General features: G+C 38.5%; 1 protein-coding gene across 7 annotated transcripts in view; it reads right to left on the bottom strand.

The window, feature by feature from the left end:
• Positions 1–26,110, bottom strand: part of Ptprk (protein tyrosine phosphatase receptor type K) — a 515,071-nt gene that overhangs the window by 93,057 nt on the left and 395,904 nt on the right. For all 7 annotated transcript variants that reach the window (XM_060373717.1, XM_060373711.1, XM_060373712.1 and 4 more), the window contains exons 9-13: positions 22,461–22,570; positions 20,808–21,009; positions 16,564–16,669; positions 6,184–6,457; positions 2,359–2,395 (exon numbers count right to left, since the gene is read on the bottom strand). In XM_060373717.1, coding sequence (XP_060229700.1) covers positions 2,359–2,395; positions 6,184–6,457; positions 16,564–16,669; positions 20,808–21,009; positions 22,461–22,570 — 729 coding nt within the window. The remainder of the gene's footprint in view (positions 1–2,358; positions 2,396–6,183; positions 6,458–16,563; positions 16,670–20,807; positions 21,010–22,460; positions 22,571–26,110) is intronic.

Raw genomic sequence — 26,110 nt, 5'->3', positions numbered from 1 at the left:
GGGCTCTTTCAAACATGCTGTGTGTATAACAGCCCCAGCAGATGACTAAAACCACACATATCAAATTCTGTGGGTACTTCTTCTACATGTATATACTTAGGATAACATTTAATATAAATTAGATATAAGACATTACCAATCATAATAAATTATATAGGATAAATATAATAGTATAATATAGGAATATACAATAATGGCTGCTAGCATAAGCACTCTTGCACATTTAAGCCATTATTAAATAAAACTAGTTTCTTGAACACAAGCACAACAATTTACACCAACAGGTCACCTGATACCAGGGTGGTTACTAAGTTACATTTTCACCATGAATGCCATGAACAAAAATGACTCAGGTCCTGGGCAGAGTGGAGCAAGATAGTAAATGCTACTGCCTGTCCTGTGCAATTAAACAACTATCGATTTTCACTTCTGGAATTTTCTATTTAATATTTTCAGGTTATAATTTATCATAGATAACTTAAAATATGGAAGATGAGAAAATATGCATGATGAGAAAATGAGTATTCTATATGTCCCCTAAATCTTCAAAATAATAAGATAGGTACTTTGTTAGTCTCCTTTGGTAAATGGACTTTTGCAATTTGCCGCAAGATCAAGGTTTAACCTCAGATAGTCTAAGGCCAGAGTCCTCCTCCTGCAGAGTGTACTACTCTGTCAACTAAAGATACAGAACTCATCAGAATGAACTCACTAGAACAAGAGACCAAAAACAGGAGCCTTCTAAGCTTCTTGGGCTGCTTGCAAATGTTCTATGTCACATGCTAAGATCAAATCTATAAACCTTTCTAGAGAATAAATACCAGATATATTCATCATCGTGCTTTTATTGGTATCCAAAAGGGGGGCAAAGTAGCCCTAGAATAGTTCATGCAAAAGCAAGTGAATGAGAAGAAAATTTGATGTTACAATCACTTCAGTTCTTTGTTGTTGTTTTTTGTTTGTTTGTTTGTTTTTGTTTGTTTTCCTGTTAAGAGAAGTACAGCATTTTCCTAGCTAAAGAGCTTCCTGACAGCCTGCTGTGAATACCTTTCATATTCTTCGGGTCATCTTTAAATCTGGGAAAGCATAACTAAGGGTCTTCCTTGGCTAACTTCCAGTACTTTCAACTTTAACTCCTGATTCACAAGCCAATTCTTAAAATTAAAGAACTGTTTGCACATTAGATGCTTCTGCATATATTTTTCTTTTCCTTCCACTAGAGTTGCTTAATTATTTTTTTAACTATCATGAGGAATCTTAGTATCTGCATGGAATTAGTAAGGTTTTTTTTTTTTTTCCATCTGTGAAGTTTCTTTATTAGTCCCATGAGTCAAGGGAAAACTCTTTATTGCCTGCACAAATCAAGAGAAAAACAAATGCTAATTGAGCAGACTGATGGGTAGATGGAGAAAAGATGAAAGGAAAGACGCCAACATAAACAGAATATGGGTATTCATTGTTACCCCCAGTGAATCAGCTACACTCACAAATGTGCATCAAATACTAACTATGGCAACAAAGCTCCCAGAGGGATAGCCCTCTGAGGAGGCTCAAGCAGGCATGCAGACAGCTCTTCCTTCCCTACTAGAACAGACAAAGCAGTGGCCTTTCCCTTGTTGGACCAGTCAAGTTTTAAATGAAGGATAATGCACACAGAGGTACAGGAGACTTCTCCCCATGCTGAATTCAAAGATGACAATATATATTTTCTTATCAAAGCAGCTAAGTCACAGCAGGCAGGGTCAGTAGGCAGTGTTCTGTTGCCAGCCTTCACAGACATAATTTCCCACTATTAGTTGAATCAAAAAAGAAAAATTAAAATGGCCTCCTTCCAGTGATGAAATCACAGAGCGGCTCTCCCACAGCAGTGCTGATGTACTACTGAATTAGCTTTGTTCCTTTTAAGTGAGGTCCAAATACGAATGAAGGGTTCACCTGACTGCAGACTGATCATAGCTGATCTGACTACCACACAAAAGTAACAGGTTTTGAAATAAATGACTTCTGTTTGGAACTGCTCAGGCTTAGCTTTTCCTAATAGGACGATGGGCAGGGATAAGCCCCTCTAAGGTTTCTAAATCCATTTTCTTAGCATAACAAGGTTTCTGTAGTTATACACTAGTGGATGGAATGTTCAACTCCATTTTGTCTTAAGACACCCAAGTGAGTCAGAGAATTTGGCTGGGCTTTAACTGGGCCCTGGTACAAATGCCTTGTGATAGAAATGCCACAGTTAATTGGCCTGAAGCAGGGAATAAAACTTTCATTTTGGAAAGGAGTAATGAATACAGTTTAAAAAAAAACAAACAAGCAAGTATTAAAAACAAAACAACAAAAACAAAAAAGTAACCCTCTTACCTTTTGTAGCAATTCGTACACACTGGGTTTTAGTTTCCTAGAAGAAAGAAATTAAAAAAAAGAAAAGATCAATATATAAACAATATTTTCTAGTTCATAAACTACTATTATAACAACAATTATGAAGGTACCTACCCCTGGGTTAAACAGTAAGATTACGACTATAGAAGCATAGTAAGGGGGTTTCTTAATATATAGTCTCCAATAACAGTTAACATTTTAAAAACTTTAAGAAAGTTTACATTTTAAAAACTTTAAGAAAGTTTCTAGAAATTCCTAAAGCTGTGTATCTCTTTCTTTTTGTAATAAAGCAAGCTGGTATGGCAGAGAAGAATCATATGGCCTTCTATTTGCATTTTTTGTTGCTTCTTAAGCTGTTAGAAAGAGATTCGTAGCTGCAAAGCTAATATAAATCAAAACAAAATACAAATTTAATTTTCACCTGATAGCTACAGACTGAACAAACCTTACCATTACATACTCTCACGTGGATTTACGCATGACTAAAGAGCTAAAGGATAGTTGTTAGAAAGATTATCAATACATTGCAAAGTAGTTTAAATGTACTTTTTTTTCTTTTAAATTTAGCTGAGCTATCAGCAGCTGAATGTTTTTCAACACTTTTTTTTTTAATCTTACCTCTTATTACCCAGGTAGACAGAGGAAATAGAAATGTAAGGATGAAGCAACAAGAATTATTAATGTGTGTTATTAGAAAGACATACAAGGCTCTGATCTCCCTACTTCAGTCACTGTCTATCTCTGCTCCTGTTTGCCTTCTTTTTCCTCCGTTCATTCGTTCCTTCCTTCCTTCCTTCCTGACCATGTCTTGTTACATAGTCCTCCTCCATTAGCTTTCCAAGAGATAATTGAGATAGAATTATAGGTATCCAACCCCACAGTTCAGTGTTTATCTTTGAATGTGCAATAAGCAACAAGAGGCATCAAAGCCAGTGGGAGAAACTGGCTGGTGTATCCACTTTGATATGTTTACTGCCATTGTGATCACAACAGCCAGTGTGGCCTGCAGACACCCCTGGCATTTGCTTCACACCCTGTAGAACAAAGGCTTCACAATGGAGTATGTTTCTCTGGTCACTGCCACTTGGGCTGTTGTTTAGGTGACACTGGACACAATAGCTTATGAAGAGATCCAGTATACTATATCGAGACAGTGCTCAGCTTATTAAGCCCGTCCTTTCGCCTTGGGGTATGAACAGACTTTTGTCCACAGGATCTTAATGAATTGCTTTTATGCAATCCTGGATCTGCCTCATGTTGTTCTCTCAGTTCTGTCCTTCTCCTGCTAGCTAGGTTTCACATAACAGGAACAGGATGTTTTGTTGTTGTTTTGTTTTGCTTTGCTTTTGCTCTTTTCCTGAAAAAGAAGCTATCTTGAAGGGGCATTTTATAAACTCTAAAGTTAGTGGTTTTATATGTTGATAAATAATAAACCAAATTGGTGTAAATCTGTCTCAAGCAGTTCTTTTGAGTGTATGTTAAATAAGGAGGTGGAAGAAGGGACGTATATTTCTGTTTCTTCGCTGTGACTGACCTTCTGAGTAGGCTGTAAGAGACTCTCACGGTTCTGTGTGGGTCCTGAGGGATTCTGATCTCTCAATAGCAGTCTCTGTTGGCTCTCTGTAGGCATGACCACCCTCTGCTGGCTGGAAGCTTACTGACGTTAAAACTCTTTGTTAACAACACAAACTGTACTGCAGACACTCTGACCAGTGGTTCTCAGCCTTCCTAAAACTACAACCCTTTAATAAAGTTCCTCATGCTGTGGTCACTCCCAACCATAAAATTATTTTCCCTGCTCCTCCACAGCTGTAATTTTGCTACTGTTATGAGCTGTAATGTAAATGTCTGAGTTTTCTGATGGTCTTAGACAGCTCCTAGAAAGGGGTCCTTTGACTCCCAAAGAGGTTGAGAACTGCTGCTAAAGTCTGCTCAAATGGTGACGTAGAAAAAGAGTGTTGGAGAAAATCCCTAGGAACTACATCCATCCATCAACACTCCTGCCACAAAACAGACATGCTAACAAGAACTAATCTAGAAACTCTCCCCTCTTTGAAGACAAAGACTCAAACCTACAACTGTTTCCTATCTGGGTGCTATTTGTCTTTAGGCTGGGTTACTAACTTTTATCATGTCTCTGTTTTGAACAACCTAATTAGACATTTACTTTTGAAGGTGTGTGTAAGTGTGTGTGTGTATGATGGTTATTAATCTGAAATGTCATTTTGATGGAACCCATCACCATGGCAACAAGCCCCTGGGAATCTCTGTGAGCTCTTATCTATAAATTAATTGAAGCAGAAAGACCTACCCTAAATATAGACTGTACTGCCTGAAGGGATAAAGGTTCCAGGTCAGAGGGAGAGGTGAGGGAGAACACAGGGATTCATTGCTCTCTGCTTCCTGAATGAAGATTGATCTGACCAGTCACTGGTCACATCTCAGTCCAGCTTCCACGTCTCCCAGTCCATGAGCTTAACTCTCAACTGTTACCTGAAATAAACCCTTTACCTCTTAAATTGCTTCTTGCTGAGGTATTACAAGTTGTTGTGGACTCTAAAGAATGGAGTTACATAAAGGACAAGTGAGAAAAGGACAGCATCCTCAACTATGGATAGCCTCTGCATGTAGGCTATGTATTTAAAGGGCCTCTGGTCCTCTTCTTTTCCTTATACCATACTGGCAGGCAGAAAAATAGAGCTTGCATATAAAAGCAATACTCATATTCTCATGGCTCCCGTAGAAATACAAATTGGTTGTCTTCCAATTAAACTATCCTAAGAGCTAATCTGACTCGTACAACTGATTGTCACATCCTGCTTATCATCTCCCAGGTGCCACCTTAGGGACTCAATTATACAAAACCAACCATTTCTCACGTAGCTCCAAGTCCATCACAATGCCAGTGTTGATCAGGATCTGAAATTGTTAAAGTTTCTCTTCTCAACAGGTTGTTTTATCCTACCCGCCTTGTCCAATAATAGAAATAAATAAATAAAAACAAAATAAGTCTTAGGAAAGAAAGTCTTTCAAAGGGAAACAGCATGAGAGCAGAAGGCGAGGTTGTTTCTCCACACGTGCCCTGCTGTGCTTTCCTCTTCAATATTCATTCGGGATCAGCAGCCGTGCTCAAAAACAACTGTGTCCAAAATGGGAAAAGGAGGGGCAGCCAGGGACAGGGCCAGCCAGCTCCGGTAATGGCTCAGCACCCAGCCTTTCCAGGCAACCTTCTGTTTAGGTTCTGACAGCTGGACCGCAGGCGTCCCATTACTTCGTAATCAGCCGACGGTTACTTGTTATTTACTATTTGGCTTGTACCCCCTGAAAAGCTTGTAAGGGTTTATTAGCCCACTGTGGAATGCGTATTCTGTTTATCCTGAAGTAAATTTAATCTTTTGAAGCGGCCACTACTGAGCAAGTGAGGCGCAACAGTGCCTGGAATTCACTCAGGGTGGAGTCCCGGCGGCGGCACACCCACCTTCTCAAATCACTTTGCTCACAGTCGCATGGTGGGCATTCCTGAAGAAGGCGCAAGTCGAGGCAGTTACTAGGAAACAGGGATCCTGGGAGATGCGACTGGCTTGCAGCCGCAGCTCTCTGTCAGCTTGCACATTGCTGGCAGCAGAAGCGACGCTACACATCCATTTTCTATCCCCTCGCCCTCTCTCTCTCTCTCTCTCTCTCTCTGTGTCGCTCCCCCCCCCCCCTCAATTTTCCTTGACAAACGCGACTGAGGGTTTATAAAACATAGCCACAGCTTTACTTCAGATCAAGGGAAAAAGCAAATCCCAGTCAGAATCTCACCTTCTCCACACTGCTCATCGCTTGGAAATAGATGTTGTATCCTTTGCGGGGAGCCAGGGGAGGGTTCCAAAAGCCTTTATAGGTCCGGTTGTCACCCACGGTGAAGGGGGCAGGTTCAGGAAGATTCCCAGGGGGCAGTTCTGCGGCAAAGTAATAGGGCGCACCCGCACTCAGGGCGTTCTGGTATGTGACCGGTACCTGGTAGCACTCCATGGCCCCCGCCTCACGTTTGGTCCGATGCGGATGTAGCTGTTCCACGACAATTTGATAGGCACTTTGGGGAAAAGAAAGAAATGCATGCTCTTAGATGCGTGACATACCAAGATTTGGGGAAAGGGAACCAGCGGTCCAGAGCGGGCAGGCCGCGGCCCAATGTGTGTAAACCGGCATTCAGCCTCTTTGCCAAAAAATCTTTTCTCACGTGTTCTTGCTGCCCTTAATGCCACTCTTACCAAGGAACTAAGACAAGTAAGAAAAAAAAAATCTCCATAAAGCGTCTCTCACATTTCAAAAGGTTGAAAACCAAGCCACTCTAATAAGGACCCTGGCATTAAGCAGAGTCACATCATAAATTAAGCTCTTTGTCTCCTATTTTTTTTTTTTTTAATGGGAAAAGTTAACATTTCCTAGTGAAATTACATCAGGGGAGGCTCAGCTCCAAGGCCCAGCAGAATGATGGCCTCCAGGAGGCACAGGAAGCTGTTGTTTGCAGTTGTCACAAGCTTGGACACTCAACGCGCTGACAGGCTTCTCCACCTCCTGACCTCGCTTCCAACTCCACTGCCTCACAGCTATGCAGATCCAAAGTACAAGTGACATGCGGCAAGGCGGGCACAGATGGACAGAAATCTGTCCCCACAACAGAAATAGACTTCCTCCTTCTTCTGGGCTTGTTAATAATAAAATGTTACAAATTGGAGAGACAGATGGCATTTGGCCTATTAAAACTCAAAACCTGAACTACAAATCCTTTTCTTGCATACCTTAGAACTTTCCTACAATAGCTGTAGGAGGAAAACCCTGTAAATTTGAAATAAAGATCTTGGTGACCACCAATTATTTATCAAGTTCTCAAACTCACACGTCAATAATATTTTTTCGTTTGTGGAAAAAAATCTCATCTAAAGGGGGGAAAAAACTAGGTAAAGAACTCCTACGAAACTTGGCATTCCTAGTACTGTATTTTCCTCGCTTTTAACATACAAACAAAAAACTTTAGGGAATTCCTTGTGGTGTTTAAGGTCAGTATGAATGAGCTGTGGGTGGGGCTCTGTAAAATTCTGAGACCTTTTGGCAAATGTGCACCATCTAGGTCAGTGGCTCTTGCCCTGTGGGATGCAAACCCCCATTGGGGATGTCTATCAGATATCCCACAGATCACATATTTTCATTACAATTCCTAATAGGAAATTCACAGTTATAAGTAGCAATGAAATAATTCTGTGGTTTGGGGGGTCACCATCACATGAGGAGCTGTATTAAAGGGCCATAGCATTAGGAAGGTTGAAAAAAAAATCACTGTTCTTGAATATAACCTAGGCCTTCCAAAGGGGAAAGAAAGCCAGTCAGTACACAATAGGTCTGTACTACAGAGAAAGATAGTGTTTTTGTTAAGAAATTTCCAGAGAGACTAAGAGAGACGTTTGCATCTAGGAGAGTGAAAAAATTCAGGGTCTAGAGAGAAATTCCAATTTTAATATAAGTTGTTATGCCTAGAAGCAAGAGACTGCATAGCCAAGAAAGGATTACATTTAATTCACAAGTATAGTTTTATTTTCTTCCTAAATATTGAATTTTCTTTTTTTTTCCTGTTAAAATACTGCTAAAATGTTAAAAGACTGTTACGTATTTCTTTCTCTTTGAAAAGGGACACAGATCATATTAGTGGCAAAAACTGAGATTTGAGCTAGTAACCAAGGCAGGAAGAAGTCTCTGCTATTTCAGCTTGTAAATACTGCACTGTTCTCTGAAACTCTGCCAAGCTGGGTCATCAAGCTTGAAGGGAAGCTACTGACAAGATGCCTGCTCTCTGCCTTGTCCAGGGAACAGGAATTTGTCAGTTGTAAATTTAGGAAATAGCAAGCAGAGCCCTACAGACACAAAGGAGGGCAGAACACACTTGACATATGCTATGCTAGGCAAACATAGCCCTTATTTTATTTTGAATTTATTATCCATACTTATAGGCGTCTATATCCTGTGTATGCATACACACACACAAATTAACAGATACATCATACTCTCTAGAAAATTTTAACCTAATGTTTTCCTCTAAATAACAATAATGATAATTACATCATCATATTGTAATTATTGTAGTATTGGAGCCTGGGTCCATATAAGATAAAGAATCAACAGCATGGCCCAAGCTTTAAGATTTCACAAATCCCATTTAAAAAGAAAGTTTAGAGTAGGGATGACTCTATGGGGTGTATAAAATAAGAACATTTCCCACTTATGCAAATGAATATTTTATTAGCACAGACTCTAATTTGCTAATAACGATTATCTAAGAAATGAAGCACACCTTTAACTGAGTTCCATTAAAGTTTACGTTTGTCTTACTTTCTTCCTTCTTGTGTTAGGAACCAAGTGTTTGGGACACCTCCGCACAGCTTACATGTGAAATCTTTTCAACCATGTGATGTGGATGGAGGTCTACAGAAAGCAATCTGGCTTGGATGAGTGGTCTCAACAAGGACTGATTTGTCCATCTTGGACTTCCTAGTCTAAATTTTGTTATGACAGCATAAGGCTAATTATATATATTTACTATTGTTTATTCCTTCATTGACTTTATTCAACAATGAAGCTTTGGGCAATTCCTCTTAGGCACTGAAGATAAGGAGGTAAAAAAGTACTAGTCCTCATCAAATTTCTATTTGCTTTTCTATTCCTCAAATTACCAGAATTCTACTGTTGTTAAAATTATATATATAACATATATATATATATACATATAGATAGATAGATAGATGATAAGTAGAAAGATAAGATATAATCAAAATTTCTCTTCTATGACATCCCTGGAAGTATATTCCTGGTATCAAAATTTTTGGTTCATACCTGTTTGTGAATTGTCTACCAACACATTAGAAAACTCAAGTGTCATTCCAAGCAATGACACAGGTCAAAGTCTCTAGTGGCACTTTACTGTCATTAAGGGAGCATGGCCTTCCGTTGGCTCCTTGAGGCTAACCCCTTGCGTATTGATTTCTTCCTTTCTCCAGGTACACCAAGAAGGCCTGTGTATTATCTGTACTGAATTGACTGTAACTGTGGAAAATTCTCAAAAAGTGTCTGCATGTAGCAAAAGAGTGCTATTGAAACAACCAAACATCATTACAATGAGAAATATCATGGAAGTTCAGACAGAACTCCAACCAACTGCTGATAAATAACAAACAAACAAAAAACAATTATATTTCTTCACTGTTCAGTTTGATACTTCAGTTTTAAAAAATATATTTTGTCCTTGCTTACTTCTTATTTGCCAATTCAAATTAATTAATGGACAGCGAATATGAGAAATCAATTTAGGAATAAATTGACTATTGACAGGAAATGGGCCTGTTTCTTAATGTTTTAAAATTATCAAATGGCATTTATCGCTAGTTAGTTTTAAAATATTAATAAAGCTCAGGCTTCTAGTTATTCAAAATATTTCACAATATTTTAATTTGTTTATTCATTTGCCAATCTTGCCTATTGGTTTTCATTAAGTTTAAAATATTACTATGATTAATTTAAACTCAATATATAAGATATATACGTATTAAGAATCTTTCTTTAATACTCAAAATACAATTTATGTTTAAAAATGGACAGTGAAATTGACCTTGTAGGATAAGGTTATTGTATAATACAAATGCTGATTGTTGTACGCCCAACATCTGGTTTTAAGCCTTGTTCTTAGACGCTCCTGTCTTAACGATGTATAAACGCTGTTCCCCAATGGTCCCCTGGTATGTCATTAGGTAGTTTACAGCCAATCACTGAGCAGGGAAGAGAATAGGGCTGGACTTCCTGCCAGCCGGAGGAGGCGGAGTTAGAGAAGAGAAAGCAGGATTCAGTCAGGGAATTGAGCTACTGGCGGGTATTCAAGGACCAGGAAAAAGAACTCAGTTAAAAAAGCTTCAAAATGCAAGTATCTGGGCTGTACGCTGGGAAGAAAGCAAATTAGCTTAGAGGGTGAAGATTAGAGTGATCATTGCCTAGTTCTTGTGCTGTGAAGCATATTTTTGAACAAATATAAAACTCTCATTTATTTTATACGATAGCTGTGTTAAGACTGAAACTTAAAAGAAACCAAAACAGTCATATAAAGATAACTGTCACGGACTTCCACAATCAAATTTTGTTAAACACAGCTTTAGTCAGTTTTAGTCCTGTGGGATTGGCCAAAGGGCAACTTCCCTTCTACTGCAAGGCGCAGAAGTGGAGCCTGCTGCCACTCACGAGATTCTATGACATATGTGGTGGGCAGTTCCCTGATGAGACGCTTATAAACATGGAGCCGGAATCGGAACTACCTACAGTCGTCTGCCTGAGATATACCACCACGAATAAAATCACAAGGATGTCTGTGAGTGCGGTTATAGGTTCACACTGCATAAACTCTGGGGACAAGCAAAGTAACGAATGGAGCACCAGTGCGTAAATCACCTCAGAGTTTCTCTGAGAGTCTCTCCTAACAGCTCAGGAGAAAGCTAGCTCCGAAGTTTGTCTGCCAAGTGAAAACAAATTTCCAAGATCTGTCACCATCAACACCGTGCGTTGGTCTATCCTACCAACAGCCTTGTGAAGGTCAAAAGAGTAAATTTAAAGGTAGTCATTTTTCCTGATTGCCAAAGCATCCTAGACGCTCCGTCTAGTCATTTTTAATATACAAAAGACTGTTCTATGTTTTTCTTTTCTTTTCCCTCTGCATAAGGACTGTTACCTACAGACTCACCAAACTCAAAGTCCTGGCATTAACTGAAACAAGTCCTCACTTCCTGTAATCTTTCCTCATCCTTTAGCATGCCATTTCATTCCATTCTCTTCCTTCCTCTTATAAGTCAGACTCTACACTTTAGACTGGGATTATTTTATAGCACATCCTTGTCTTCCATCTATCTTGTGCTCACTGTATTCCAATATGTATTATTCATCTGAAGGTGCTGTGACCAGTGATACTTACACCATACACACTGTCAAGGGTTTCCTCCATCCTTTTTACAGAGTTAATGTACTTCTGCCAGGAATAATTCCCTGACTCTGCTTCCCTCCCACTGTGGTCCTTCAGAGCCAATGCAAGCATACTTTGGGGTGGGGAGAATGGCTGTAGATGTCATAATTATACCAAATTCTCTTTAAATCTAGTTATTAATTCACTGATGGAATGCATGATGCCACAGCCTTGTTCATCAGAACCCTCCAGACTAGCCTCAGAAGCTCTGCAACTAAAACAGGACTACAGGTCACACTGCCTTAGTAAAAAGTATTGTTTGTATGATGAACATGGTACATTATGAACACACTGTGAGTATATACTGCCATGAAAACTCCTTCTGACATGTCTCTTCTTCATTAGGTTATGAGCTCACAAAAGACAGCAGCCAGGCCATTTTTAACTTTCGTGTCCACTGAGTCAATTATGAAGTATCTGTTACATACTATGAAAGGTATCAAGGTATCTGTAATAAACAGTAGTGAATTCCCTGCTCTCCAGAAGGTACACTTCCAGAAAGACATTAATACGTGAATTACAAATTCACAATTTGTAAAGGGTGAATAAGTATTCTGAAGACAGAGCAGGAGCTGGAGAAACAGGTCAGCGGCTAAGACTGGATGTTCTAGCTGAGCACCCATGTGGCAGCTCACAACCATCTGTAACTCCAGTTCCTGGGAACTTGATGCCCTCTTCTGGCCTTTGATGTCACTTGCACTCACACAGATATACACATACAAATATATAAACAGTAAGAGAAACACTTTTTAAAGGCAAAGCAGGTAAGAGAAGCAGATTTGTGGCAACAGAGTGCTGTTTGAACAGGTGACAAGAGGGCTACATGTGATAAAGTGTGCTGCGGGTAGAAACTGGCAAAATGACAGATTTCAGTTCTCTGAAATCTGTGGGTGGTATCTCTAAGCTATTTCTTTCTATATAACAAATTGTGTTAAAATCCTGTGACCTAAGGAAACAAACATTTATTATATCACAGTGTCAACTGGTCAGGTATTTGAAAGTGGATTTCCTGGATGATACTGATTCAAACTTTCTCCTTAAGGAAAATGAAGCTCTCAGCTGGAGCGCCATCATCTAACCGGAAAGAATTAGCAGGAAGGCAAACATCTTCTTCCTGTTTTCTGGAAGATGCAACTCTAGCTGCTAAGGAATCTGCAAAAAAAGTAAAATTAAAATACTCTTATGTATGGCCGAGTTGGATGCCAACCTTTATGTTCAGAAAACAGAAAGATCATCCTTCAATAACCTTGAAACCCAGACCTTGCGGTTTTAGATGAGTGAGCCTTCTCTGTGCTCTACCACTTGAAGATGAGGCTCAGCCTCCCTTCTAAGCTTCATATCCCCATGTGCCTAAGAGTGAGCCTCATAGCTGTGCCTTCATTTCCACTGCTACTGTATGGTCCATGGACACTTTGCCCCAGGACCTTCAGACTTGGCCTGAATTGGCCTCAGCTCACTCTTTCTACCACCGTGATCCTTCTAGAGATGACTGCTCATGGCAATTGCTGCTGCAGACCCGTGGCCACCTTCAGTGTTCCAGGGGGCACTGCCATCCCGCTCTCAGGCCTCTGTTGGGCCAGCTTCAGCTGCTGTCAGTTTGCCTCCATGCAACTTCAATGACCTGAACTCCTTGGTGATCTAGCACATCACATGTCCCATCACTTGTTTTTGTAATCTCTTGAAACGCCCAAGGTCTCTGCTCAAAGTAAATCTTGGTAGACCTCATTTCTTCCCCTCCTTAAAAATGTCAGGTCAAACCCCAAATCTTCCCTCTGCTGTCATTGTCACCTTATCAGGGAGTCTGTCACAACCCCATACAGGCACACACTGGATGACTCTTTCAGATATCCAGATTAACTCCTGATTAAAAAAGATTGCTAGGGAACCTGTCGATTTATGGCAGCCATTGTTAATTTTAGTTTTAAAATGAGCTATGCTAAAGTAAATGTAAAAACACTAAACAATAAAGATTTCTTAGTTACTGTTCCCGAAGATTTGGAAGGGAAGCTTGACATTTAGAAGATCAAGAAAAAGAAAGTTCGTTTGTACTAGTGTTGGGACAAATGGACATTTGTGAAATGCAAGACAGCAGAGGCTAACAGTGTTACAGAAAGGGAAGACCCAATATTCAGGATCAATAGTGGAGGACAAGTGGGATTTCAGGTTTGGCTGGAGGTTAAGAGATCTCCCATTCTGGGGAAGATGCAAAGCAGAACAGCAGCAAAGTTTACACCGGAGGGGTTAACTAAGCCTCAAGGAATTGAGCAGGAAGTAAATCATTTACAGAAGAGCTGAAAAGTCATAATGGGATCCACGAAAAGGTTTGTAAACTGATGTCATCAGACGAGAGCCTCACTTTAAAGCCATTAGGGCCCTGGACTAGACCAGCTCATGATCAGACCCCATGCATTGATGGTTAGAGGGAAGAACTTGGTCAGGGGTGGGGGCAAGGGGGAGAAGATGCTACCCAACTAAAGGGTTCCAGAAAACAAGGGAGGCAAAGTCCAAGGTCAGCAAAGGCCAGGGCACTGCTTGACTGTCCAAGTTTAGCCCAGCCTCCTGGCGCCACCTGCAGGTGCACTGTGCTACTAAATAAACAAATGGCCCTGACTGGATTAACCTGTTACAAATCATCCTCTTAGGAATTACTTATCAACTTTGTCAAATGTTTATTATTATTTCTTACTCTAATAGTCTAGTATATAAAGTCACTTGTGTTTGTGCATGTATGTGTGTGTGGTGTATGTGCAAGTGTGTTCCCATATACATGCATGTGGAGGCCAGAGGAGGTTGTTGATTTTCTTCACCTACAACTCTCCATTTTTTTTATTAAATTTTTATTATTTTTTATATTAATTACAGTTTATTTACTTTGTATCCCAGTTATAGCCCCCTCCCTCATTCCCTCCCTATCCCACCCTCCTACCCTCATCTCCTTCCTGCCCCTCTGTCTCTGACATGAACTCAACGGCTGGATCTTTGACCTCCCCAACCCCAGAGGGAGCAGCAGCCTTGCTAGGCCACAGAGAAGGACTTAGTAGCCAGTCCTGAAGAGATCCGTCTTGTTTTTGACATAAGGTCCTTCACTGAACCAGAAGCTTGCCGTTTCAGTTATGCTGGCTGCCAAGGAGCTCCTGGGATTGGCCATTCTCTGTACCCCAATGCTTGGATTATAGGGAAAAGTGTCATGTGGGGCTTTCCCGGGCTTTATTGGCCAATTAGTTAAACTTATCTCCTCTTTTTGCACAGCAGGCAGTCTTGTGTACTGAGCGATCTCTCCAGCCTATCACCTTGTTTTCTGAGCACTATTCAGCTATATTGTGTAATTTGGAGTTCCTAGCCACTGGGCGCAGCTCCAGGAAAGGTCAAACATGTTGCCAACAGATATAAAGAAGTACATTTCCATGCCAGGGTAAGATAAATGACCATTAAAAATTATTTTCTTATAGTTGCTGGTTCAGACTATATGAATTCCTAGGAGTTAGAAATGATGTATAGATAAAGGCGACCAGAAGGGAAGAAAGAAATTTAATCAAACACGTAGAAAACACACACAATTCCTGAACGCTGTCTATGAGGTCAGGATACCCTACGAAACCGGGGAAGAGGCCCTGTGTTCTGTTGTGTTCGGTAACAACATCAAGCAAGATGACAGGCACTTAATAAATGCCTAATGTTTAGAGAAAATTTTTGATTAAGTGAACAAAGAGTCATATTAATTATACAGTACAGTGGTACAATAATGATAATACTACATGAAATAAAGATGGCTTCACTTAATAGTTTTTAGAAATTTACAATACTTTTTGAGATTTTTATTTCTTTAATTTTCTTTGTTTTGTTTGAATGTATGTCTGTGTGTCATGTATGTGCAGTGACCATGGATGCCAGAGAAAGCATCAGATTCCCGGGGACCAGATTTATAGACATTTGTGAGCTAACATGTGGCTGTTGGGGATTGAACCAGTTACCCCAGGAAGAGCTGTCAGTGTTCTTAACCACTGAGCCATCTCTTCAGAACCTAATATACTCTACAAGATAAATAAACTGCCTGGACCCCTTAGACATCAGGACCAGATTGAACACCCACGAAGTAAATTCTCTCATAAGTAGGGAATATGTGAATGGCCATGATTACTGGTCAGTAGGAAAGGTCACCAAATCCAAGTAAAAATGCCATTTCTCTTCTTCTTCACACAAGCAATCAAAATGACTCACAAATCATCAGATCATAAACAGCACTGTCTACAGACTTTGAATGTTCAAGTGGCTGATGTTTCAGAAGCATTTACATTAGAAGCACCCTTAACCACTTCTCTTGTTCCATAATGGGGCAGTCTTCGGAGTTTTAGCCAGATGGGGGTTACAAGTTTTCTTTGTGACTCATATTCTTATATCAACATACTTTTAATTACAAAAGAAAAATATTTGTACAACTCCGATGACAAAAGACATCAGTTTCATCTGGTCAAGTATATTTGTTTAATATACAAGACAGAGATTAATCTGCTTTTTAAGAACTTATAGACAGCACGACAAAACTAATTCTGCTGTCTGTTGTGCCTTGACTTTCTACCTATCAATATTTTATCAATATTAATAACGAAATTCTCATGTATCTTTTGGTTTCTAATAGAATCTTACTGAAATCTTGAAGATTCATTTAATTATAGTTGTTCAAAATTTAAAAGGCTGAAGTAATTTGACCTAATCCCTAAAAATGACATGGATCAGATTTTCTTTTTAAAGATTAGCAGTAGTGGGTGAGAGGAGAGATTTTAATATTAAAAAGAGAAAGGAACCAGTAAGCTGAAGCTTAATATTTATTATGAAATTTCTGATCATTTAAGAACTGAAAGGCCACAGAGGCTTCATATGCTATTATTCTTCTGCATTTATTTCCTGAGAGGTTCCTATTGATTTCAGTCACTCACATGAAATTATTCATAAGAGATATACAGAGGCGGGCAAGAGTTACTTCCTCATTTCATTTGACAAATATCTTCAAGTCTTTTGCAGCAAAGATACCAACACAGGAAGTGACATGAAGTGAGGATAAGGAAAAAACAGAAGAGAAAGCAATAGTCTTAGAAGGCACAGGAAAGACCTTAGAAGTCTGCTGCTAACTATACATCTATTTGTCATCTTACCTGATAGGGGCACCTTTGGCTTGAGCTGGTCTCAGTAACACTGTGATTGTGGTGGCAGTTTCATTCAGAGAGGCATCAACTCCTTCATAGTCAGGTAAAGTTGGAGCTGAAAAGAGATCAATGAGGCGAAGAGAAAGTCCAATCAATTCATCGCGATATATTGTAGGTTGCTATGAATAAATGATCTTACCTTCAGGGAAAATCAATTTAATTCCTAATTAACTGCAGTGAACCTTATTTTATGGCGTGACACTGAACCTCAACACTAGCCGAAGAAGCTAGAAAGGTGACGTTGTTGGATTTTAAGGAGCTGTCTGGGGACTTGTGCTCTCATTCCAAACACTTTGTGTAGATGCTTTGATTTCACCTTCTCAAGGTCTTTAAGCCAGCAAGAGGGGTGGGAGGGCGGGACGGGGAGAATCAGCCATGGCTGGGGGGTGACACATGACGATTTGGCCTGTGCATGGCAGAAGCGAGTTACAGGCTGCCTTGTGGCCATGGCCATTTGTTTGACAGGTGAAAGAAAGGTCTGGTATCTTTCTCTGGCCCACGTTCAAGTGACCACAAGGGAAACATAATTGTCAGCTGCGGTGAACTGCAAAGGAAATCATAGTTTTCCATTATTAAGAACTAGTATATTAATTGGCAAACAGTTGAAAAAACAAACTTTCAAAATGATAGACCGTGTTTACCAACCTTGAGCTGAAAAGAATTTCAATTGGCTTTTACCAGGCCTATAGAAGGATGCTGAAGGGAATGAGGCCCATTGAAATGTGTAGACTATCACTTAACCCTGACCACAAATCAAGTGATACTTAAAACAAAACAAAACAAAACAAAACAAAACAAAAAACCTTCATCCACTCACTGAATGTTTGCTAAAAGCAAAGCATATGCAGTTTTATGTGCTGTGACACAGATATGAAGACAAAACACAGTCCCCAACATGGAGTTAAAACTGAGAGCTAACAGTTTAGGAAGCCAGGTAGTGTAAATAGAAAATATTCACACAGTAAACTGTCACATAATCAGAAGATACAGTCAATCTGGCAAGGCAGGAGCACACACGTACATATAAATTAATTATTCTGTTGTTTGGTGTGTATGGTTTTGTCTGAATGTATGCTCGTGGAGCACGTGCAAGCCTGAGGCCTGTAGAGGTCAGGACCTGGCATCTGATCCCCGGGAATTGGAGTTACACAGATGGTTCTGGGATGCCATGACAATGCTGGAAATCCAGGGGAAGAGTAGCTAATGCTGTTAACCACTGAGCCGTCTATCCCCACAATTACTAGACAAAGGGGATAGATAGGTATACATTACCTTAAAATTTTAAAAGCCTCACAGTAACCAGTTGATCCCAAAGCATAGTAACAGAAACTAAGTTTTTAAAGTCCATGAAAATGCTCACTGTTCTTAGGTTACAGTAGTAAAATCGGTGTTAAATAATTCAGAGAGAGAAAACAAAAAGCTAGCCTGGTGTGAAAAACAAAAACAAAAACAAAACTAGACTGGTATTTTGATTATTTTAAATTTTCTGTTTAAAGATCATATTACACAGAGTATCTAAGACTTGAAAAGTGTGTGTGTGTGTGTGTGTGTACACATCAGAAACACATGGTTGCCTAGTGTCTTCTGTCTTATAAGCTTATGTAAATTTTATTGAAATTTCTGTAGAAAAATTCAACTGTTGCTAAGCCTAAAAGGTAGGAAATTTGTCATGATGTTTACCAAGTCTTATTTTCTAATAAAGTGACTAGATAAATATTTTAAATTGATGGTTGCCATCAGGAAATAAAATGGCCATTTAATATATTATCATTCCTTCTAAGAATATCATAAAACATCAATTTGATTAAAATATTGATATGAATCAAATCATATGCAAATTAACATGTTGGAATTACCTTTATTCTTGACATAAATTTTAAAATTTTCAAATTTATTCATTATATTTGCAAGTAAAACTTAAAACAATTCAGATAGATATATTTTATTTTTGACACAAATGTTTAGATTCAGGACAACGTCAAAAATGTGTAATAAGAATTTGGAGGGTCTACTGCTATATAATATGTAACATTATTATTAAAGATGAACAAGGATAGTTCACAAAATAAAAATGTTCTTGATATACTATATGGTTTGCCTTCAAGGCTTAATTTTCAAATTTACCTCTTTACTTACACATAGCAAACTCATGGTTTTTGTAATCTTAAAACATGATGAAATATATTACTAACTAGAATAGACTTAAGAGTGCATCATGCTGCTAATGTCCTGCAAGAACTTAACCATGTCGTTAACTGGTGAGCTGAGCAAAGGAGAGCCAAAATCTGTAAACAGTCTAGTCAAATGAAAATTATAAAAGTGGATGTAATAGAAAATAAAATTCAGTTATCTTTAGTTACCAATTCAAGAGTTTCCTGTACATTCTTATTTTGAAAATTTGATGCATTAGTGAAATAGTGTTTTTATACTTTTATTTTTTTTATTTATTTATCCACTTTGTATCCCAGTTGTTGCCCTACTCCCTCATCTCCATCTAATCTTGCCCTCCCTCCCTCTTCTCCTCCCATGCCCTTCCCCCCAGTCCAATGTCAAGGAGGTCCTCCTCCCCTTCCATCTGACCCTAGTCTATCAGGTCTCATCAGGACTGTCTGCATTGTCTTCCTCTGTGGCCTGGCAAGGCTGTCCCTCCTCAGGGGGTGGTGATCAATGAGCCAGCCACTGAGTTCATGACAGAGACAGTCCCTGTTCCCCTTACTAGGGATTTGGAGAATGAGCTCCCATGGGTAACATCTGTGCAGAGGTTCTAGGTTAGCTCCATGAATGTTCCTTGGTTTGAGTACCAGTCTCAGAAAAGACTCCTGGGCACAGATTGTTTGGTTCTGTTGCTTCCTTGTGGAGCTCCTATTCCCTCCAGGTCTTTCTATCTCCCCCTTCTTTCATGAGATTTCCTGCACTCTGCCCAAAGTTTGGCTATGAGTCTCTGTTTTAATACCCTGCTGGGTAGAATCTTCAGAAGCCCTCTGTGGTAGGCTCCTGTCCTGTTCCCTGTTTTATCCCTCTTCCAATGTTTATCCATTTGCCTTTCTGAATGAAAATTGAGCATCTTATCCAGGGTCTTCCTTGCTTAGCTTCTTTACGTGTACAAATTTTAGTATGATTATCCTATATTGTCTAATATCCAGTTATAAGTGAGTATATACTGTGTGTGTCTTTCTGCTTCTGGGATACCTTACTTAGAATGATCTTTCCTAGTTCCCACCATTTGTCTGCAGATTTCATGATTTTGTTTTTAATTGCCAAGTAGTATTCCATTGTGTAAATATATCATAATCAGAGAATTCTCAATAGAGGAATATCAAATGGCAGAGAAACACTTAAAGAAATGCTCAGCATCCTTAGTCATCAGGGAAATGCATATCAAATCGACCCTGAGATTTCACCTTACACCCATCAGAATGGCTAATATCAAAACCTCAGGTGACAACTCATGCTGGAGTGGATATGGAGAAAGGGGAACCCTCCTCCATTGCTGGTGAGAATGTAATCTTGTACAACCACTTTGGAAAAATCTGGCAATTTCTCAGCCAATTAGGAGTAGTGCTATCTCAAGATCCAGCTATATCACTCCTAGGCATATATCCAAAAAATGCTCAAGTATACAACAAGGACATTTGCTCAACCATGTTTGTAGCAGCTTTATTCCTAATAGCCAGAATTTGGAAACAACTGAGTTGTCCCTCAGTTGAGGAAAGGATACTGAAATTGTGAGATAGTTTTATGAGCAGGAAAGTAAAGTTCTCATTTGTTTACAATTATCAGAATGCTGGGGAAATGGGACAGAGACAAGGTGTGAGCTATTTATTCTAATAACTCAAGTGAAAAACCTTTACTGCTTGTTAGAAAATGTCTATACCACTCAACTGATCTTCTAGTAATTATCATCGCATCTGAGTCAAAATAAAAGGTTTAATATCACTTATTATGGACTTGGAAAGATTTTAAGTAAAGAAATAGCGTACTTTATAAAAATTACTGTCATTTTGTGACTGTTGGAAAACTGTTTGGATTAGAACATACAATGATTTGTTCTCAAATGGTTGAATAAAGTGCCCTAGACCTCAGGTAAGGGCTGTGAAGACTTGCTAAGCTGTAACAAAGTGTACATCCTATCGTCTAGAGTGTGTTACTACAAACCAGGAGACTTTGGGTTTCTATGTTACTAGTTTGTGTACCTGAGATATTGGTGGTCACATTGATGGCTGTGGCTGGCCCAAAGCCTTTGACAGTGCTGGCTCTTATGAAAAACTGGTAGGTGGTTCCAGGGTGGAGATGCATGAAGACATGGTGTGTACTGTTCCATAAATTTGACACAGTCTGCGGAGGCCCAGCCACTGGAACTGCAGGGTCAAAGGATCTGATGCTGCTATAGCTCACCTGTTTAAAAAAAAAATATGTTTCCCTTACATATCATCAAAGGCATATAAATTTTAAGTAAATCCTTTCTAAATAATACAGTATGCAAGAGTCCCAAGCCATCATGTCTTTCCACTTCTTTTCCTTTATTCTGATATGTTATTTCTGGTATCTATCTGTCTATCTATCTGTCTGTCTGTCTGTCTGTCTGTCTGTGTATCTATTTATCTATCTATCTACCTACCTACCTATCACTTATATATCTATCACCTATCTACTATCATCTATCAATCTATCTACTATTATCTATTGATCTATCTATCATCTCTCTAATACAGCTATCTTTTATCTATCTATCATCTATCTACTATCATCTATCAATCTGTCATCTATGTAATCATAGTGTCTATCTATGCCACCAATTTTCTATCATCTATCATCCAACTACGGATATATGTAGCTGAATATATAATTTGTCAAGTATTTATGCATAAAAATCTACCAATAAATTGATATACTTAAATATGGACAGTAAGTATAAAATTTTTTGTGCACAAAAACCAGAAAGTCTTCTTCAAAAGTATGATGTTCTTCTTATCTTTTCTGTATAAGGAGAACATAACAAGTCCTAGCAACATGTAGAAGCACAGGCTTGTAATCTGAACTATTTGGGAGAGGGACACAAGTTCAATGACAGCCTGAATCGCAGAGTGATTTCATGGCCATTCTGTGTTAATTTAGTAAGACTGTGCCTCAAGAAAAAAAAAAAAAAAAGATATATATCATCCAAAAATACTAAAATAATTTAAAAGATTCTTTTTCATTCCTGTAACTCATTGTTAAGCACTAGACTAGTCAATACAATTAGCAATGACTATACAGCAGAAAACATTACAACTGTGCAATTAAAAATATACATTTGAAAGTGATGGGGAAAGGAATGAAATTTTATTTCAATAAAAACATATTTAAAAATTCATTTATTCTCCTTAGCTTCTTATATTTAAAAATACAGTGATTTATATTCAAAGGTACAATGAAATTCTGAAATAGGTTTTTAATCTGTTTTACTTTTGGGTCTCTTAATTACTTACTTTGAAAAGCTGGCATTCAGTGGCCTCTCTGTAAGCACAGTGTGATACTGGTTTCTTAATTTTAGAAATACGAACTTAGCATTTTTATGTGTAATTATTCATTATAACATTAACTGGGTTTGACAAGGACATAGTCCAGTTCTGCACATATAGACTCAAAACTAACATGTATTCTAAGAATTTGAAATTCTAGACACTGTACAGTGATTAATTTTTAATTTTTAAACAAAATAGTTTATTAATTACAACAAAGGAGAGTTAATGATGTTTTAATCCTCTCATCTCCACCTTTTTCTCTCCCATTATTTCCAACTAGACCTCTCCATTTTTGCCTCTTCTTTGTGTCTACATGCTGACTAGGGCCCTTCTCCCCCATACCTCATACTGAGTGATGATTCCGTTCGGTTCGAGTGGCTCTTTCCAGTTCAAGAAGATCTTGTTTTCAAATGATGTCCCTTGGAGGGATTTGACTGGCACAGGCCCGGGCACTGGAAATACATGTATTGGTGATAAGAACATGTACAGTGTCAAAAAGGCATCATATCAACAAGATAAACACAAAGTAGGTAGCATCAGGCGAAAATGTGTCGTCTTTAAAAATAGATCAGTGCATGAATGCCACTCAACTGAAAGTCAGCCTGTAAGTTTCTAAAGCAAGAAACGTAGAAATGTGAAGTTATTTTTATTCAAATGAATATTCAATCACCTTGGAGAGTTGCATAGTCATGTATCCTGATTTCCTCTGTTGTATACCTCTAATAACATGAAGTTCTTATTTGTAATTTTCTTCAAGAACACAGATGCATTTTCTTGAATGATTTTTTTGAAGATTATGATAATCCCTAAAGAGGATCCATCACCAAAGTTCATAAAATAATGAATTATAATCATAATTAACGCTCCTTAGACTCAAAAGACAAATCACACAGCACTGACTTGAAATGCCCACTAAAAATTACCCTGCCTTTGTAGCTACACTTATTGAATTTTCTATAATTAAAAAGATAGCACTGATTATTACAGTTTTAAAAAGTTTTTAAAGATGAATATGCTAAAATGTAGTTTGCTTCATACTTTATCTCAGCAATTAAACAGGCTTATTAAGAACAAGCTGATTCAAGGATTCAGAGATCTCTCAATTTGACTGCTTTAGCCATTTGTCAGAGCTGAGGATGAGGCTCAAGGCCTTGTCCACGTAAGCCAGTGCTCTATCATTGAGCTATCTCAGATGCTTCATTGTAGTCTTTCTTTTTTATTTGTTGTTGTTGCTGTTTGTTTTTTTGACAAGCCTAAGGTATATGCTGGCTTTGAATGCTATATAGCTGAGGATGACATAGAACCTGCGATCTTTTTGCTTCCACCACTAGAATGCTGAGATTAAAGGCATATGCCACTATTCTCTGTTTATGCCACACCTGCATTGGGGATTTAATCCAGAACTTCATGCATGTTACCTGAAGAATTACAACAACTGAGTTGCCCCAGTCATTTTTTGTAAAGGCCTTATAATTTGCAAAACTCCAAGTTATTAATTAGTATTGTATCAGTTTCTGTTGACAAGCGACAAGATAGTTCTACAATTGCGTGTTTTCCTTTTATATATTTTACTTAAAAAACATGGATATTTATTCACACAATTCAGATTCTGCTCCTATTCATGCTTTATAATACGGATCATCTTCACATACTTGGCTTAAAATTTTCTTTTTGAAAATATCAACCTTGTATTAGGCAAGTATGGTTTTTAATTAATATTTTCCTCAAATCTAACGTTTCAGTGAACTTCACACATGACATTATCTAGAAATGCCGTTTCGAAGTACAGAGCAATTTCATGAGGATTGAAATAAATTAAAAATCACTGGATCAAAGGAAATGTATTTCTTCATGGCTAGCAGCAGCAAGAAATTCTGAACGATATGGCACCAGACTAAGATTTATTTCATTCTACAAGGAGACTGTGAATGATGCTATGACCTCTGAGACAGGCAACGTGAGGTGGCACGTAAAAGAAAGAAACCCACAGGAAGAAAATGAAAAGAAATCCATGGTAAACAGAAAGCATGCCAGCTCGGAACTTCGGACATGCTCACGGCCCTGTCAGTCAAGCATCCCTTACCCTTTCTCTATACTGTCTGTGTGGGCTACTCTGCCTATCATGGGAGCCATCCTGAGAAGCAGTCTGTGAAACTTTTGGCAATGTCAAGGATGGCAGGGACATTTGTTTGTTGTGCAAGGAGACAGATATGGGTAAGAAGAGTTGAAACAACAAAAAGTGAGGAACTGTTACTAAAATTCCTATACTACCTAACATAAGTTGGCCTATAAATGTCATGAAACAAAATGAATATATTTCAAATTATTCTTATCTGGGGTGGCTTTAAATATTTACATAACTCTGCATGAAAAGACAGACAGAAATAGAAAGTTGCTTCCGGCCACTTTGATATGACCACCCTTTCTCACATATGCTCTTCTTTGCCACAACTCTGCTTGGGGTATTTACATGTTCCATTTTTGTAAAACGTGGGAGAAAATTATGCCCAAGATGTGCTGCACACATGATCACGACTTGGGAACTCTTACATGTACACAGCAGATGTGCAGCTTATTCTTCATGTGGGTCCCCTAACAACCGGAGTGGGGGCTGTCTCCAGACAATGTTGTCTGCCTTTGGATCCCTTTCCCCTAGCTGGGGACCCTTCTCTGGCATGAAAGGGAGAGGATGCACTTAGTCCTGCTGGTACCCATGTGGGGGTCTCCCTGTTTCTGAGGAGAAGGGGAAAGGGAAATGCAGGGAGGAGGATGTGAGGGACTGGGAGGGGAGGAGGGACAGGGCTGCAATCAGGCTGTAAATTGATTAAGTAAATGAATTAATAAAGCACGAACAAAAAAAGTTGATTGTGACCTGGACTAATAAACACTCCAAACCACAACATACAAATAAAGAAAATAAGGATGAGGTATGAGCACAGACGAACTATGTTCATCTATTTTCTACATCTGAAGAGGGATGATGTCTACACACAGAGAGACAATGTCTCAATCCAGTTACGATTTGTCTAAATATAGCAGGAAGCTCCTGAAGCCATTTTATGCCTAGCTACAGACTGCAGTGATTGTCACTTCGCATTTTCACACCAACAACTTTTAATGGAGACAGAATGCTGACTTTTGTCCCTGTACTTGTGATTTATCTGAGAGCTGTTTCAGCTAATTTTGTTTTGAGCATGAGTAAGTCCTTCAAATATAACTTCCAAAATGGAAAAGAAAAATGAAATAGGTGTAGAGAAAGATTATATTAAATAAGCATTATAGCCTCTAAAACGTAATAAATGTACATTTAAAAATAGCTCTGTAGCCTTAAAAAAATGTCTCCAAACCGGGCTTTTCTGCTGAGCTAACTCCATAATATTGATTTTCATGAATGCTGGAATAAAAAATGAAAACAGAACCTTACACAAAAAAATCTGCACATGCATTAAAAAGCACGTGTAATAAATTAAGTATAAATTCTACCCTAAGGTTCTAGTGGGAAATGGTTCTAGCTTTATGAGCTTGATTTATAGACATCCCCAGAATTCTTTTCACATAATTATATCTCTTTATTAGATGGCTGATAATTTATTCTTTTTCTATGTATATAGGGCAGCAATAATTTACTAAGACTGACTTAATCAGATCATCATAATCCATCGATCTTTGCAACAATAAGTATGATTTAGTTATTCTTCCTCACCTTGGCACATTGAGATATATCAAGTATTCTGTATAGAAACTCAAGCTCACACACACAGCCCTGAAGAATGAGTTACTCACAAATATTTCATGAAAGTTTTTACATCAGTCATTAAGTATTACTTAGAGACTAGAGAACCAACAAGAAAAAAGAAATGGCCTACCACATGGGATGCAAGCACAGGGATTACTCAGTATTCAAACTATGAAACTAAAATGTGGAACTGAGTATAACTGAAGCTTATTCAATATAGAAAGTTAAAATGGAAGTAGACCTGAAAATAGTACTG

The sequence above is a fragment of the Meriones unguiculatus genome, chromosome 20 (genome assembly GCF_030254825.1).
Source record: "Meriones unguiculatus strain TT.TT164.6M chromosome 20, Bangor_MerUng_6.1, whole genome shotgun sequence".
NCBI classification, from domain to species: domain Eukaryota; kingdom Metazoa; phylum Chordata; class Mammalia; order Rodentia; family Muridae; genus Meriones; species Meriones unguiculatus.
This window is presented reverse-complemented; position numbering and strand designations above follow the sequence as displayed.